Raw genomic sequence first — 18302 nt, 5'->3', positions numbered from 1 at the left:
AGGCCCTAGGTTCCATCCTTACCAAGTTGGCCCTAAAAATTTACAAGCATTTGTTGATTTGAGAGCCATGTTAATTATCTGGGTGCACCAAAAAAATTTCACTTGGGGAATTTGGTTTAAAATGGCCACAGGTTAGTGAGTGTGTTGAGGAGACTGGCTGAAATAAATGCAGATATAGCTTCAGTTCAGACTCCAAATAATATCCACAGGTCGAGTCCCAAGAAACATGAGCTCACAGTCAAAAATCACAAATACACAAGAAAACATGCACCATTGGTGAGAAACAGCAACAAAAATTATATAAGAGAATTGAATTGTCAAAGGCTTCAGAGACTAAGTTAGATAAAGAATATAAAATAACCATGTTACTGTCTAAAATGAAAATACAAGTATAAGTTGATGATCAAGGAATAAAAATCACAAAAATGAATAATCAGGTTTGAACAAAAGTCAAATTGGCCATCTAGAAATGAAAATACACTTGAAATTAAGTGCTGAGTGGATAAATTAAATACCATTATAGACAGCGTTAAAAACAGAAGTAGGAGAGGCTGGAGGCATGGCTCAACTGGTAAAGCACCTGCCTAGCAAGCACAAGGCCCTGAGTTCAAATCCCAGTACTGACAAAAGAAAAATAAGTAATGAAGTGGAAGATTAATCCCAATAAATCACCCAAAATTAAATACAAAAATACAGAGCCAAAAACGTGAATGGTGCATTGAAAATAATATACGTCTAATCAGAATTCTCAAGTACTAATGAGTTAGAGAGTTGATATTTGAAGAGAGAAAACTGAGAATTATCCAGAATTGTCAAAAAGCAACAATTCTTAGATCCAGAAAACTCAACAAATCTAATACAACCAAACATATTATAATGAAACAGCAAAATGCCACAGCTAAAAAAAAAAAAAAAAGATCCGAAGAATAGAAAATACAAATTACTTACAAAGAAATGAAGGTTAAATTAAGAGATGACTTCTCACTAGCAAGGATATCTTTAATATTGGAGAGAAATGAGATCAATTTACAATTTTGTAGTGTGAAACAATTTTTGAAGACCTAGGGAAAAATTTTTCAGACAAACAAAAATTGAACTAGTTTTCTTTCCTTCTCATGTCCTGGGCTTTCCAGATAAAATATTTTTCCTTCTCCCTAGAGCATATCCTGAGGAATTTACTTTATACAGAGGCTATTGGTAAACCACAAAATGAGAAAATATGTGAGTAAATCTAAGAAAATACGACTTGTAGGCATTCTTAAGGTTTATTAAAGACAAGGACATGACAGGTATTATACAAAGATATTCCTCCTTCCTTTCATGAGCCACACATCCTGGCATTGATGTCTTTGTTTTGTTTCTTCTTACATATAATCAGGGTTGCCCCTCTTTAACCAACAGAAAAAACAAACAAACAAACAAACAAACAAAAAAACCAAAAGTGATATATACTCTGCAACCTGAAGTCTGTCATACAAAATCTTACAACTCCCGCTAGTTCTCTTAGAATACTCCCTCTCAGAACCCAACTGCCATGCTAATAAAAGTTTGAATCACATAGCTATATGCATGTGCTCACTTGATAACCTCAGCTGAGCTCTCAGCCAACCATCAACTGCTAACCATGTGAGTGAATCACTTTATACATTGAGTCTTTGTGGTGTCTCCAGCCTCAGCCACCATTTGATTGTGATCATGAGAGACCCCAAGCAAAAACTGCTCAGTTGAACTCAGTTAAGCCATAGAAGCACAAAATGTAGTAATAAATTATTATTTAAGCCACTAATTTTTGGGGTGGTTTGTTGCACATAGATTGATAACTGGAACAGAAAGTAAAGATTTTATTTGTAATGTATAATATTTTAATACAGTGAGGATAATCATTTAAAAATAGGCATAGAGATTATAACTTGGGATCTATAGAGGGAAAAATGGAGGAAGAAAGAAGAAACATAAAATTTAGGACACATTAAAATCATATAATAAAAAGATAGGGGCTAGTGGAATGGCTCAAGTGGTAAAAGCACCTGCCTAGCAAGCATGAGGCCCTGAGTTCAAACCCCAGTGATACCAAAAAACAAAACAAAAAGATAGGAAAAATCCAACTAATAATGAATATATGGCATCAGAATTCTTCACTTGAGTGATTATGATAAGCAGATCAGCTAAAAACAGAATGAAACAAAACAGTCATTTTGTTTACAGGAGGTATACCTAAAATATGAAGGCACAGAAAGATTTAAATCTAAAGTATTAGGAAAAAAGATATACCACTCATAAACTCATCCAAAAAGTAATAAGAATCGCTACCAAAGCATCTCTACAAATAAAACCAATATATAGGTTTCTTTTTTATTGTTTTTACATTTACTCACATGTGTATACATTGTTTGGACCACCCTTCCCTGCCCCCTTTCTGGGCAGAACCCAGGTTTAGTTCTTAAGGGAGCTTTGACAGCTTTAAAATTGTTTGCTCCTAATGACACAGTCTTTAAATAAATTAAAAAATCAGTTAATCAAAAGATGAACTAGATGTACTCCCCACCATAATGGCAGATTTTAATGTATCTTTCTTAATGGATACCAAATAACTAAAAATCAGTAACAATGTAAAAGATTTTCAAAGCAGCACAATTAAAGAGCATGATCTAATGGTGGTTGTGTATAGAGTACTGTACCCAATATTGAAGAATATAAAATCTTGTCTGGTATACATGGAAACATGTAGAAAAACTGACCATCTCTAAAGCCATAATGCGGGCTCTACAATTTTCACTACTTTGTGTCATACATAACACATTCTCTGATCACAATGAGATGGAGTTAGAAATCAATAACAAAAAGATAATCAGGAAATACCTAGAGATTTGAAAAAATTTAAATGTAGTTATAAATAATGATGGATGAATAAACAATCAAAATAAAAATTGGAATACACTGAGTTGAATGAAAAATTGAAAATAACATATTAAATATACATCTCTATGTAAATATGAATATAAGTGAAATACGTAAATTTCAAATTGAGGAATGCAGCCAAAGCAAGTGTGGAAGTTTACTGATTAGAGGCTCCCATGTCTCCCTGTATACCTTATGCTGCTTTGTAGCTTTCCCACTGCCTCATCTTTTAAGACTGGGATAGATCTGTGACTTATCAAACAGAACATGAAGGCAGGGTGCTATGCTGGTCCCAGGCCCAAGCCTTCAGATGGTCTGGTAGCAAGGCAGGCACGAAAGGGAGACAGGCAGGGTATGCAGGAAACTCACTCCTGCACAAGGCTGATAGTGTCTTATTCAACTTTGAATTCCTGGGTGTCTCTGTTGCTTCACCCTAGCCCCAGGCCCCTCTGGGAGCTTTTGATTTTGTGCTCTTGGGAGCCTTGTATCACCATATCAATATGACTACACTGCTAGAGAAACCATATGGAAAACCTTCCTGAAGTGGCCATTTCACAAGGGGGAAAGGATGTGACTTCATGAAGGAGAGTCAAGAAACAAGTCCTACAACAAGAAACAAGTCTCTAGGTTCCAGCAGACTTCAGTCTGTTTGAGCCACCCTCACTGAGGCACAAGAGACATGAGTGAAGAAGCTATTTTGGAGGTTCTTGTTCCAGTAGATAGCCTTGCTTGCTCTTTGCTGTCTGAATATGTTATCCTTATAATCATAAGCAAATAAAATGAGCAATCACCAAATTTGGGGTAGTTGTTATACAGAAATAAATGAATAAGACAGCAGGTCTTAGAGGAAGCTTATAAGCTTTAATGTTTACAATATAAGAGAAGAAAGGGCTAAAATTATCTGAGTATGGTTATGCATGCCTATAATCCCATTACTCAGGAAGCTAAGGCAGGATGATCCCAAGTTCAAGGCCAGACTGGGCTATGAAGCAAAACTCTCTCTATACATAAATAAACAAATAGTGCAAGTTTACCTCTAAGTTAGAAAAAGAATAGTACAATCAACTCAAAGAAAACAGAATGAAGGAAAGAATGGATGAGAGCATATGTTAATGAAATAAAAAGCAAGTGTCTGGTGGAGGATAAACAAAAACAAAGTTAGCTGTTTAAAAAGGAGAAACTTTTGATGAAATTAATCATGAAAAAAATAAATCAAACTTACTAGGAGCAGACAGAATTCTTTTAAACTAACTATCTGAGGCTAGTATAATGTTAATACCAAAATCAGACAAGGGCAATACAAGAAAGGGAGGTTTGGCTAATCTCACACAGAATGAGAAATGAAAATTATATCCAATCTTGCTCATGAACATGTTTGCAAAAATTCTAAGCAAAACATTAGGAAAGAAATCTAATAATGAAGTAAAAAGACAATACAGCATGACCAACATGAACTAGTTCTGAATTTAAGGTTGGCTTAAAATTATAAAGTTGGTTAATCAGTTCATCACATTATAAGATTAAAAGAGAATAACTATAAGTTCATCTGTAGCCACATGCTGGTGGCTCATGCCTGTAATCCTAGCTATTTAGGAGACTGAGACTGGGAAGATGACAGTTTGAAGCCAGCCTGAGCAAATAGTTCAAGAGACCTCATCTCCAGAATAACAAGAGCAAAATGGACTGGAGGTGTGGCTCATGCAGTAGAGCCCTGCTTTGCGAATTCGAAGTCCAGAGTCCTCCCCCCAACTCCAAAAAAAAAAAAACCACCTCAAGTGAAGAAAAACATCTGAATATATGCAAATTTAGTGATAACTAAAAATCAATACAATAAGAATATAACAGAACTCCCATAACATGCTATAAAAATTTTTAATAAAGATCATAGATAATGATAAAATATTAGAAAAATTCTTTTTACTATAACAGAGTAAGGATGTCTGTTGTTGTGGCTTCTGTTCAACATTGAACTGGAGATCCTAGCTATTGTAGTAAGAAATAAAGTGAAATACAGCCAGGCACTGTGTCTCATGCTTGCAATCCCAGCTACGTGGGAGACTGAGGTAGAAGGATTGTGGTTGGAGTCCAGGCTCAGGAGGGAGGGGAGGGGAGAGGAGAAGAAGGGAGGTGAAATCATGTAGTGGAATTTGGAAAGAAGAAACAAAACTGGCATTATTAGATGATTTATTCTTTAATGTAGAAAAGCAATAGGCAGCCAGGCAACAGTGACTCATGCCTGCAACCCTAGCTGCTTTTGAGACTAAGATCAGGAGGATCTTAGTTTGAGTCCAGCCTGAGCAAAGAGTTCCTGAGAACTTACCACCACTTCCAGAAAGCAGGGGGGGGGAAGGAGGAAGAGAGAGCTGGAGAGAGAGGGAGAGGGGGAGGGAGAGAGAGAGAGAAAAAGGTGTTACAACTGGGGTCTTTCTAGAGATTTTTAATTTAAAAAGCTTCCACAAACCTGTTTCCCAAGTCCTATACACAATTATATGCTAATTACTTGAAAGTTTGACTTTTGATAGCCAGTTATTCCAGAAGGCAAGCTTTATACTACTATGAATTGGAGCAATTGTGAAAGTTCCTCAAATCCATGTGTATAAAGCACTTTTTATTTTCTGAAATGACAGATAGGAGAGTGTAGCTTTTTGTCATGGGAGAGGGGAGTAGTGAAAAAAAATTTAAAATCAAGGTGTGGTGGTACACATCTGTAATCCCAGCACTCAGGAAGCTGAGGCAGGAGGATCACGAGTTCAGGGCCAGCCTGGGCTACATGGTTAGACCTTCTGTCAAAAAAGAATTTAAAAAAATGTTAGGTTGAAGTGAGGTCTTTATAATGGAAAGGGTTTTGGCTTATCTTAGAAATCAGCATACTTTCAGAAGAAAATTTACAATTTCATTTCCCGGAACTTCTAAAATGACTTCTAAAACAGTTGTGCATGCCCAGGTACTCACTTTCATGTTATGTAACTTCTATCCCCTTGCCAGACCACTTGATTTTATAGGCATTTCTAAAAGCAGTAATTCCTTTATTCATCTGTGTAGTTTTATTTTATTGAATGCTCAGTCACAAAGATACAGAATGAATAAAACTGATCTCACTTTAAAAATCTAGCTAAATTTTAGGAGCAAAAATGAACATGTTGAGCAAGACTGATAGTAAAAAAAGAGCTGAAAGAGTCATCCATGTCCACATCCCAGTTGCCGTGCAAGGGCACCTCCCAGGCTTCTGATCCATGTGTGATGGACAGAAGGGAACACTGAGGTCTCTCATTCACTCAGTTATATTAAGCAGGGAGGCAGATGCTGTTTCACGAAGATTTCCATTAAGTGTACTTCAATAAAATAAGTTTTGGCTGCAACTGGAAAATACCCTAAACCAATTGAACAAGTACAACATTAATGAAAAGGGCTCTAATTTCTATTGCTGGATAATATCTCTGAGCTTTAATATAATTTGTATGAAATACATATGCATGTGTATAAACATTTATACACATGCATATAATATATACATTAATAGTGCTCCTTTAGTTTGTGTTTGGACATTACAACAACCAGTTTTAAATCCAGCTTTTAAAAATATGTGTTCTTTCCCTTTATTTTTTCCCTCTTCTTCTCTTCCTTTTTTCCCCCCTCCCAGGATGATTTTTATCTGCCCCATAAGGGACTAATGGCTAAGAGGCAATGAAAAGTGGAAATTATGTATACAAAAGGATAATGCTACAAAAGTTACTTTTTATTATAGGCAGCTATTTGGAAATTGTAGTGTATTTTCCCATGGAAACAAAGTTATTCCTGGCTGGTTTCCCAGGCCAACCCACAAAAGCTTATTTAATCTATAATGTCTGTGTAGGATGGTCCTGTGCTAATTGTACTATAGAACACAACCACCATCGTAAGGTTCCCATGAATAAGTGCATTTCACATTAAAATTGGGATTTCAGGAACACATTGTCCCTTACTTCCCTGAGGCGATGGTGTCTGTCCTGTCTCTAGTTCTTACCCACTTCTCCCTTCCCACTACCGCCATCACCACCCAGTAATCAAGCTGATGTGTACAGGGTCTTGTGCCTTAGGTGTTTTTCTCATCCGAACTAGAGGGACTCTAAGCCTGAGGCCAGAGGTCATGGTTCTGGGAGTCGGGAGCAGAAAAGTCCAGAAGACCAAGAGCTAGAGGGAGATAACCCCAGTGGGGAGCAGAGGCTCCACTGAATTGAGAGCTTGGGTGCTTCATCCTCTTGCTAATGGGTCCCCCATGTAGATACTGTATTCTAGAAACCTGAGGGACCATTCACTTTGTCCTTCCTTCATAACCATGCTTGGGAAGTGCCCATGAGCCAAGTGCACGTGGTTCATTCTCCCATAGCTGAGAGGTATGATGATACACAGTTGCCTATATCTTCCTATGATGGGGGACAGTGACAATAGATGCTGAATTGACATCCTGAGCACAGTATTTCTCACAGATACCCATACTTCTAGTGGTATCCAAGATAATCTTACACGATGCATGCATGGCAATTTTTTTTTCCATTTTTCTTTTATTATTCATATGTGCATACAAGGCTTGGTTCATTTCTTCCCCCTGCCCCCACCCCCTCCCTTACCACCCACTCCACCCCCTCCCGCTCCCCCACCTCAATACCCAGCAGAAACTATTTTGCCCTTATCTCTAATTTTGTTGTAGAGAGAGTATAAGCAATAATAGGAAGGAACAAGGGGTTTTGCTGGTTGAGATAAGGATAGCTATACAGGGCATTGACTCACATTGATTTCCTGTGCATGGGTGTTACCTTCTAGGTTAATTCTTTTTCATCTAACCTTTTCTCTAGTTCCTGGTCCCCTTTTCCTATTGGCCTCAGTTGCTTTAAGGTATCTGCTTTAGTTTCTCTGCATTAAGGGCAACAAATGCTAGCTAGTTTTTTAGGTGTCTTACCTATCCTCACCCCTCCCTTGTGTGCTCTCACTTTTATCATGTGCTCATAGTCCACAATTGTTGCATCTTTATTTTTATAGTTACTTCCTATTGATGGCAAAGGAGACTGGTTTTCCACTTTTGGCACTGATGTAAATTTCCTGTTAAAATATTCTTATTTTAGCCAAAAGCAAATTGATTTAAAGAAAAATACTAAATTAAAGGATAGGAAGTGCAATTGTGTAAGAAACTGCTGTTTGTAATAGAGATTGTTCTAGTCATATGATTCATATGGCAAAAACAGGCTACAAACAGTATGGATTGTGCAGTTTCATTTCTAACAACATACAAGGTACATTTCTACATACAGCTCCACTTAAATAAAGTCTGAGCCAGGTGTGATGGCACATACCTTGTAATCTCAGCACTTGGGAGGCAAATGCAGGATAGATTTTGACCAGCCTGGACTCCATAGCCAGATCCTGTTAAAAACAAAACAAAACAAAACAAAACAAAACAAAACAAAAGCTAATATAGGTGGAACTAAACTCAGCTTTGCTGCTGTGCATAAGAGACTGTTTGATCCCAGTTTGCTCAGGACTTGCTGGTTTTAGCACTGTAAGTCTCATGTCCAGGACATCCCCCTCAGTCTGAGCAAAGAGGGACAGTTGGCCACCCTGATTGTATGAATTTAGGCTAACACAATGGTATTGGCAGCATGACAGTAAGATAGGGAAAACTATAGTCAAGTAATTTTCCTAGCCAAAGAGAAGTGATCAGATACTTGATTTCAAAAACACACTTTTCCAGTGAGAAGTAATTTTATTTTTAAAATTTTTATGATCATATTATTGTTTCACCGGGTGTACATTGTGACAGTTACAAAAGTGCTTACAATACGTTATTGACCTCCTCCATCATTTTCCTTTATCTCCCTTTCCCCCACTCTTAGACTAGTTTTCAACAGTTTCATTTTTCCATTTTCATACATGAGTACATAATATTTCCATCACATTCACCCTCCTGCACACTTTTCTTATATCCTCCCCCTCCCACTGGTGCCAACCACCAGACAGGACCAGTTTTACCTTCCTGTTCTCTATTTTTGAATAAAGACATTTTTGTTTGTTTAAGATCTCTGTACAGGGAGTTTCATTATGACATTTCCATGTATATATATATTATACCCCAAGCTGGCTCATCCTGAAAAGTAATTTTAAAGAAAAATTTAGGGGATAGCATCAAATGCCCTTATAGACCCACCCCCAAACTTACTGCATTCCTATCTCTTCAAAGACAATCAGACCACAGCAGTGTTAGTCACACTCCAGATCTGAGGAATGAGAAAATGACCTGTCCTTATCTCACTTTTGTCATCTTTATTCATATGTGCAATTTTAATCATTTCTACAGAGAAAAGGCAAATCTTGCTGTTACCCTCTGCAATGACAAAGAGGAGATCATGGCTCATGCCTCCTTCTTGGACTATCCCAACTGGAATGTTGCCAAGCAGGACAACTGGGTGCCCGTGTTCCAAGAGCTCGACAGTGAAATCCCATGCACAGTAAGAAATCACACACCATGCCCATTAGAACAGCCTGAACCTGGAGGGGAAGATCTGTGCTTGCAATGCTGTCATTTCATCTATTGGATTAAGAAGTTCACAATTCACACAGAAAGTAATTGACATCATGACAGTTAAAAATGATGTGAGCTGGTAGTGGAGCTCAGAAGGCCAGAGGATATAGGGAAAAAAGGGTAGGTGGCAGCCCCATCAGCCAGCTGCTGGCAAGGTCCAGCTCATGTTCCACTAAGGAGAGCTGAGAGCAGTGAATTAGTGGAAGTGTCAGATGTATGTGTCTGCTCTCATGATGTTCCATGTTTGTTGTGCATTGTTATCTGAGGTCTTTGATATACTTATCAGTGCCACTGTCACCTACATAGTCACCCTTGTAATAGTGACAATAGAGCCTCAGACTTCTATTACATTCTATAATTTTCAAAGTGCCTTTACAGAGTATGGCTTATTTGATGTCTCCTAACTGCAGCCACACACACAACTGTTGGCTCAGTAAAACTAAGTCAGTGATTACCCGGAGACCAGCCTGGGTACCTGTGTGCAGCCTGCCAGATCCCTGCTAGGGGCCGGCCTGAGTGTCTGTGGTAAGCCAGAGGCCATGACTGTGAGCAGCACCCTCATCTTTTAGTGGAATCCAACACGTGACCCTAAGCCCTGATGTCAGAAAAAGAGGAACTGCTGATTGGGTGCATGGATGGACTCACCCTAACTACATGTGTGCATTCACACACATGCACACACAAACACACCCCTGAGCAAAGAATTCAGTATTTATTCAGCTAGGTGCTGCTGCTTCTTGTCTTTTGTGCTCCCTGTGTCTTTAACACTCTTTACCCCCAGTTATCATTTTTCTTTCTCAGAAAAATTGTTCCAAACTGGAAATAGATCAAAAGGAATCTTTCCTATAAATGTTCTTGCCTTTGATTGACTTTTTATTGACTGGATTGTTTTATGCTTTTGTAGGAACAGCAATAACTTGTAGATTTTTATCCAGTTGTGATGTAAATGATTAATTCCTGCCTGATGAAAGTGCTAGCCTCAAAGTTTCTAGCTTATGGCCCTGAAGGAAACTAACCTGTTTTGTATCTAAGGCAGCAATCTTACTACTTTTATTTTTTTGGTGGTCCCGTGTCCCGTCCAGCAGGACACATCAGCGTGGGTAGCGAACCTAGAAGGGGAAGAATGAAGGGACAAGAGACACGAAGGATGACAGCAAGACAGGAGTTCTGATCAAGCTGCAAAATTTTATTGTTCACACAGGGGTATTTATGTGCTGAGGGAGTGAGGGGTATGACGAGGTGCAGGCTGGTTGGCTGGTTCTGCTATAGGACTTCTGATAGGGTGCACGTTCGCGCCGGCGGCAAGGTAAACTCCCGGAAGAGAAGCAGGGACGGCGCCATCTTGTGCTGGAGATGGAGAAGTTGGGACAAACAACCGCAAAATGTTCCAGGGCAAGGTCAAGACAGAATGGCTCACAAAGGGAGCCTTGTCTCCGACATTTCCCCCTTATTCTTATACAAACATGACCAGAATATGTCGGCTTATTGAGAGGGGATGACAGAGGCCCAGTTCCTCAGGGTGGAGATCATTTTTGCTTTGTAAGCAAGCGTCCTTGCTAAATTCTCAAAAGAATCTCCTCGGCATGTTTTTTGAGGAGGCGGATTTTTTAGGAGCATGCCAACCGCCATGCACCAGGGCATGTCATACAGAGGTCTTGGGTCTGGGGATCCTAGGATCCACCCTCCTGCAGTCTTACCTGCACCCTCGTTTAGAAAAGCCTTTATGATCACTCTCCCTGGGTGCTGCCTCCCCCAAGCAGAGGGGCCCAGTGGAGGAAGGCCCAATGGGCGATGAGTGGTCAAGAATGTTATATAAGAAGAGGGGGTGGCAGAGAGAAAATTTGGAAACCCAGATGGAGCATTTAGCGAGTTTCTATTGAAAGGAAGGTCTCAGGAGCACAGTCTTCCATATCCAGGCGATGATAATGGACCTGTATAGGCTTAGAGGCTAAGGTGTTAATTTGTTCTTTAATGAATTGTATCAGCCTGTTTATAATGCAGGGCCCTATGATCACAATTAAAAGTAGACCTAGCAAGGGGCCTAATAGTGGAAGAAGGTAGGGTAGAATTCCATTAAGCCCAGTCCAGAGGGGGTTTTCAAATAGCTCCCTTTGTCTCTTTTCTAAATCTTCTTGAAGCTGTTTAATTTTGGTGCGTACTATGCCTGATTTATTGGCATAAAAGCAGCATCTTTCCCCTAAGGCCAAGCAGATACCTCCCTGGTTGGCTGTTAGCAGATCTAAGCCTCGCCTGTTCTGAAGGACCACTTCTGCCAGGGAGTCTATTTGGTCCTGTAAATCCTTAATGGTTCCAGATAGAGTTTGTACATCATCTATAAGTTGTTGAGATAGGTGACGGTAAGAGTGTATAGCCGTGCCTAAGCCAGCTGTACCTGTGCCTATAGCTGCTGTTATTCCAAGGCTGGCAAGGAGCGGTAAGGCTTGTATTGCCCGTTTATGTCTTTTAATTAAGGTGTCTAAGCTAGGAATGGGCAGAGGTTCATCTCCTGAGACAACAGTAATATCTGGGAGTAATAAGGCAACAACACAGCCACCAGTCCAATTTGCTGAAAGCCTGGGGAAGGCTGAGTTTCCTCCACACAAAAAAACTGTACCGTTGGGGGAACAAAGAGCTGGGGTGGGTGAGGAATAATTTAGAACTGATGAGCAATTTCCAAAAGAACTAACCCCAACGTCAATATCATAAGAATTATTTTGCATCCTGCCTTGAAGGCATACTGTAGGTGCATCCATAGGCTGTACTTTAAAGGGAAGTCCAGATTGGCAGGTATCCTGATTATTTATGGTGAAGTTAACAGGTATTGCCATGGGCATTATTGCTCCTGTGGTCACGCAAAGCCAGCAATCCTTAGCAAGGGTGGGGTTGGAAGTGTTAAGCAAGGAGAAGGTACTTCCCAAAATATCTAATGTATTGGGATCTAAATCTGGAATCTGAGATTTAGGCAACATTAAGGGGTGATATGTGAGTTCGGGGATTTGGGGTTTTAAAAGCTCGATTATTTGAAGATGTTTGACAGCATCCGTGGGTCCTCCACCATCAGAGACCCCTGTAGGAGGGCGGGAAGCCGTCTGCATAGCATTTTGCCCAATTTTAACAAGTTTTAAAGTACCATTATCAAAGGGTGCACTTTTGAGAATGTCATTAATCAAGTTCCAATAAGAAAAGGCGGTCACAGGGACCTTTTCGGGGCCAAAAGATTCATAATAGTCTTTTAAACAGTCTCCGACCCGGAGCCATCTTTTACCATCAATGGTTCCTTCGAGAGGAAACCAGGGACATAAATCTCCTATGTAACAAAAGAATGACCTCAAGTCTTTTTTCTTAACACGCGCCCCTCGTGTCTTGAGGGCCTCCTTGAGGCCTGACAGAAACAAATCATGTGACGACACTGCTTGTCCCAGGGTGGGTCACTCACCATTCGCCGTCCTCACTCTCCTCCTGGATCTGTCTCTCGGTTGCGTTTGCCGAGGCGGTCGCGAACTCCGCTTGGGCCCAAGCCTTCCCGGAGGACGGTGTTCTCCCCACAATCAAAGGAATAGCTGCAGCCATGTTGGGCGCCAGATGTCCCGTCCAGCAGGACACATCAGCGTGGGTAGCGAACCTAGAAGGGGAAGAATGAAGGGACAAGAGACACGAAGGATGACAGCAAGACAGGAGTTCTGATCAAGCTGCAAAATTTTATTGTTCACACAGGGGTATTTATGTGCTGAGGGAGTGAGGGGTATGACGAGGTGCAGGCTGGTTGGCTGGTTCTGCTATAGGACTTCTGATAAGGGTGCACGTTCGCGCCGGCGGCAAGGTAAACTCCCGGAAGAGAAGCAGGGACGGCGCCATCTTGTGTTGGAGATGGAGAAGTTGGGACAAACAACCGCAAAATGTTCAAGGGCAAGGTCAAGACAGAATGGCTCACAAAGGGAGCCTTGTCTCCGACAGTCCCGGGTTTTGAACTCAGGGCTTTGCACTTGTTAGGCAAGTGCTTTACCACTTGATCCATGCCTCCAGTCCTTTTTGCTCTGGTTATTTGGGAGACAGGGTCTTGCTTTTTGCTCAGGCTGGCCTGGACCAGGATCCTGCTATTTTAGATTTCCTGCCTGTCTCTGGGATGGTATGTGTGTGCCACTGCAACCAGCTTCTCACAGTTGGGAGGGGGTTTTGCAAACTTTTTTACCCAGGTTGGCCTGGAACTGGTGTCCTCTCAATTTCAGTCTCTGATGTATCTTGGGATGAAAGGTGCATGCCACTGTCTCAAGCTGTTGGTTGAGATGGGGTCTTGAGATGGGACCTCAAACCTCGATCCTTTTGATCTCTGCTTCCCAAAGAGGGTGAGCTAGCAGCACCAGGCTGACATTTCCTTATTAAGTCACCTAAAGTATCCAGTTCTTCAAGGGCAAGTAATCTTTTTTATCATCTTAATAGTTATCTCACTAATTGATGAAGTTGAAAAAATTTCTGACTTGTGTTTATATTATATTTGGTTAAGGTCATGATTTTACCATTTGAAAACTTTAAATTAATACCACACACTCTTTTGCCCTTTGTTTCTTTTCTTGCTCTGTTAAGATTTTCTTTTTAAACTATTTCCTACAAAAGTACAGAGCTGGGCTATCCAATATAGTAGCCAGCAGCCATAGGTAGCTATTGAGGACCTGAAATTAGCTAGTCTTAATTGAGATGTGCTGTAAATATAAAATATATACCAGATTTCAAACTTAATAGGAAATAAAAAATGTAAAGTATTTCATTATCAATTTTTATATTGATTATTTATTAAAATGATAGTAATTTGAACATATTAGGTTAAATAAAATACATTAAAATTAATTACACATGTTTATCCTTATTTAATGTATCTACTAGAAAATTTACATTTGTGGTTTATATTATTTTTCTGTTGGGCAGCAGTGAGATAGAGCCTTAAGCTCTATCTGTTGTCTATCTCGGGTATTTGCAACTGATTTTTATCTTAAAGCTATTTAAATGTGGATGTACAGACTACTCATTATTTAGGCCAGTTAAACAGTCTTCAAAAGTTATGTGATGAAGCTCTTTTAAAACTTGGGAGAGTTTACCTTAGAATCCTTAGAATCTTGCTACTTTGAGTTTTCAGCTCCCAGATTTTCTGGATCCCAGGAACAATATTTGATTCGGACTCTGGGAATGTTAAACAACAAAAAAAAGCCTTTGGATTCCTAACGTGACATCTGCCTCATATCCTTCAATTTTATAAAAGAATCTTTCCCTGGTGTCCTTGACTAGAGCAGCAGCTGCTGACTCAGGAGCCGCAGGGAAAGGGCGATTGTCTTTCACTTGGCATAGACACCCCTGAAGACAAGACTATGGAGTTCATAATCGATTTCACTCCCCTGCAGGCTCTTCTCTGCACGCAGTGCATCCCCAAGAGCAGGAGGAAGAGCTGGGTTGCTCTGGACTCATTATGATCCCTGTTTCCTTAAGTAATTCTAAGCTAGTTGGACAGAAGGCAGTGGGTGGAGTTTGAGAGGGCTCAAATGCCACCTGGGTGTCTTATCACTTGAACATCAAATGTCATCTATAAATGCAGGGCATCTCTGTGTCTGATCTCCCTTCCCACCCTGCTCTGTTCCAGCCTGAATGCTGACTCAGCCTTTAATCTGTGTTTCTCTTTTCTTCTGCAGCCTCTGAATACTTTGTTCATGCACCTCTTTGTGGCCGTGGATGAGTACTCCATGGGCTGCTGCAAAGAGATTATTCGGTGAGTGGACAGTGCCTTGCAGCTGATGAATAGGAAAGAGGCTGTGCGGATAGCTTTGAAATATTTTTTAAATGACAGGACGTTCTTTGGTGGACTCTAATTTGCTTGTAGTATATGGCTGTATTAACAGTTTTACTTTAATAGCAATGGTATTTCTGAAAGAAAATCATTGAAATTCTTTGATTTACTCTCCATTCAGTCCACATCTTTAACTGCTACCATTTGAGGCCAACAGGTAGTGTAGTCATTTAAAGAAATGGATTTGGGGAGGAAAGGGAAGAACAAAGTGTCACAAACTTGAATGTTTCTAAAAAATAGATTTCCTCAATCTTGTCTTTGGAAGTGTTTATTAACAGGCAGACTATGACAGAATCCTGGGTAATAAGACATGTGGAAAGATGACCAGCAGGGCCATCAAGTCCTGGTGATGCGTCTCTGGCAGCCTGTGCAGACCTTTAGGGGGAGGGCTCAGCTTTCAAGTCACTTTGTAATGTCACACCAGACTATCCAGATGCCAGGTCAAAGGTTAATGTCAGCAGAAATCTGGTGTGCTGCATAGACATGGTGCCCTTTATTCCCTCAACCTCCATGGGACAGATAGAAGAGGGCCCCTTTGGAATCCAAGAAAAAGTAGAGAAGAAAAAGCATTTGCCTTAGAGATGGTCTTTCCTTCACAGGCAGGGAACAAAGGAGCCCATGTGGATTTCAAGACACCTCATTTTTTTCAGTGGTAGCATTTTTCTCCATGAGGTACCAGCTAATGGTATTACTTTGTTACTAATACCCATCTCACCCACTCTTTCCTCACCAGGACTGTGTTTAAGGCTGTGCCAGAACTGCACTTCATCTTCCTCATAGTGCCATCCTATATGAGCCTAGGTAAGATCCCTCAACCACCTCTGTCCCCAGTAGCTTACATAGAGAACTCATGCTCACGGTGGTGCTTTTGGGAATGGAATGAAGTTTGGGCTCCAGGCCCTGAATGTATTATGTGCATGCTTGATTGTGACTATTAAAACAACACTTCAAATGGAGACTACATTTTGTTCTAAAGTCCCAAAGTTATTCCTTGACAAAGTTAGGACACATTTCTTTCTTTCTTTCTGTGATTTAGGCTCAACTCTCATAACTGTTTTTGACCAAGTGGGGAACATTCCATGTCTGACGTACAGTGAAGAGTTTGCAGTGCATATATGTCACAGGCACAACCACTTCCCTCAGCTGCACATTCGCAGAGCCAGGTACGGTTGGAACAATGCCTCACGTAATCTAAGTTTCACGGGACAGTAACCTTTATCAGAGTCTTTTTTTTTGGTGGTACTTGGGTTTGTACTCAGTGTCTCATGCTAGTTAGGCAAGTGCTCTACCACTTGAGCCACACCCCCAACCCTTTTTTAACTCTAGTTATTTTCATATAGGATCTCACACATTTTACCCAGGCCAGCCTCAGACTAGGATTTTCCTACTATGTCTTCCAGTAACTAGGATTTACAGACATGTGTCACCACACCTGGCTTTTTTGGTTGAGATGAGGTCTTGCTAACTTTTTGCCCAGGCTGACCTCCAACCATGATTCTCCTGATCTCTGCCTCCTAAGAACCTGGGATTACAGGCATGAGCTACCATGCCTGGCCAGAGTCTTTAAATTACCAGTTCTTATGCTAAGGGATCATAAATTGTGTTTCATAATAGTCATAACCATTACCTTGTTTGGAGATGCTTACTGTTCCACCTCAATGCTATAATTTGCAAGACTAGCTATCTGATAACCCTCTTTTGATTCTGCGTGGCCACAAAGTTGTGCATTTACTGCTAGGGGGTTCTGAAAACACAATCCTTGGTCCCACACTGGGCAAAATAATTTTCAAATTAAGCAAACTTAAACTACTTAGTTTTCCCACTAAAACCCCCCTATGTTCTCTCATTTAGTTAATGAGGATGCTCTTGACCCCAAACAGTAGTTTTCCAAGTTGAATGTCTTTACCATCCAGTGCCCCTACAGCATGCCTCAAGTACAGCAGTGGCCCCACACCACCTCCCACCTGGCCTGCTCCTCTACTCCACAACATGACATTGCTACTCCTCTCATCAGTTGTGGGCTCTGTGTCTCCTCTGTGAAAATCTGGGCAGACAGTACCTGCTTTTCACCAGAGTTGCTTAGTGGAAGAGATGCTCTAGAACTCGCAAGGCTGAGGAAATTCTGCCTGGTTATTTTGGGAAGCTTGCTCTGGAGGAAATTGACTATGTATAAGAAAGAGGTCTGATTGCCCCAAGAAGGCAGTGCTGGAGAGGCGACATTAGTGTGGGTTTAGGGGTGGACAGCCTCAGCCTAGCTCTTGCTGACAGGATCAACTGCCAGCTGTGTGAGTGAGCTCTCATGGATGCCCAGCCCAGGTAGACATCTGATTACAGGCACATGAGAGATCCCAAGTGAGGACTTCTCAACTGACCCCACCAGAGTTTTGACCACAAAATTACAAACAAAAGCTAATGGCAGTCTTTACTCCCATTTCCTGCATGGGGAACAGGAAATGCTTCTCTTTTTTTCTCCACTTCTCCCTACTTTATCCCGTTATACTAAAATAAACACTTAAAGAAAAGCTAGTAGGGCAGGGGAAGAGATGGCCCAAACAATGTATACACATATGAATAAATGTCTAAACAATTTTTTTAAAAAGCTCATGGGTGCTTTAAATTAAGAATGCGCTGTGAAGTTATTTCACAAGAATGATTTCCAGACTTATCAGTGAAGAGTAAATTATATCATCTTCAATCAACTATTACCATATTTGATAAGTGCTGAATTTCTTTAGAAAAGTACTAAATTTAAATTTTTAAAAAGTGAGAGCCTACTGTTTACCAGGCATATAGTATTATGGCATGGTTGTTAAGAGCTTTTGATGATGGCATCAGGTAGATCTAGATTCTGATGTTTGTTCTGCTGCTTACCAGGTAGATTAACTTGCAAAAAAGAACCTGACTGCTGTAGGGCTTAGGTTCCTCTCTGTCAAGGATGTAAACATGTTTTCTACAGCATGGGACTGTCGCAATGATTGAGCTAAAAATGAAAGTCTAGCACTTAGTACACTTTCTTGTAAG

General features: G+C 40.5%; 1 protein-coding gene across 4 annotated transcripts in view; it reads left to right on the top strand.

Annotated features, from left to right (window-relative positions):
- Positions 1-18302, top strand: part of Cfap61 (cilia and flagella associated protein 61) — a 310679-nt gene that overhangs the window by 5973 nt on the left and 286404 nt on the right. For all 4 annotated transcript variants that reach the window (XM_074074242.1, XM_074074241.1, XM_074074243.1 and 1 more), the window contains exons 3-6: positions 9227-9377; positions 15127-15203; positions 16015-16082; positions 16318-16444. In XM_074074242.1, the coding sequence (XP_073930343.1) occupies positions 9227-9377; positions 15127-15203; positions 16015-16082; positions 16318-16444 (423 nt within the window). The remainder of the gene's footprint in view (positions 1-9226; positions 9378-15126; positions 15204-16014; positions 16083-16317; positions 16445-18302) is intronic.

This window comes from Castor canadensis, chromosome 5 (assembly GCF_047511655.1).
Source record: "Castor canadensis chromosome 5, mCasCan1.hap1v2, whole genome shotgun sequence".
Classification (NCBI taxonomy): Eukaryota; Metazoa; Chordata; class Mammalia; order Rodentia; family Castoridae; genus Castor; species Castor canadensis.
Note: the sequence above shows the minus strand (reverse complement) of the source record. Positions and strands in the feature narration are given on the sequence as shown.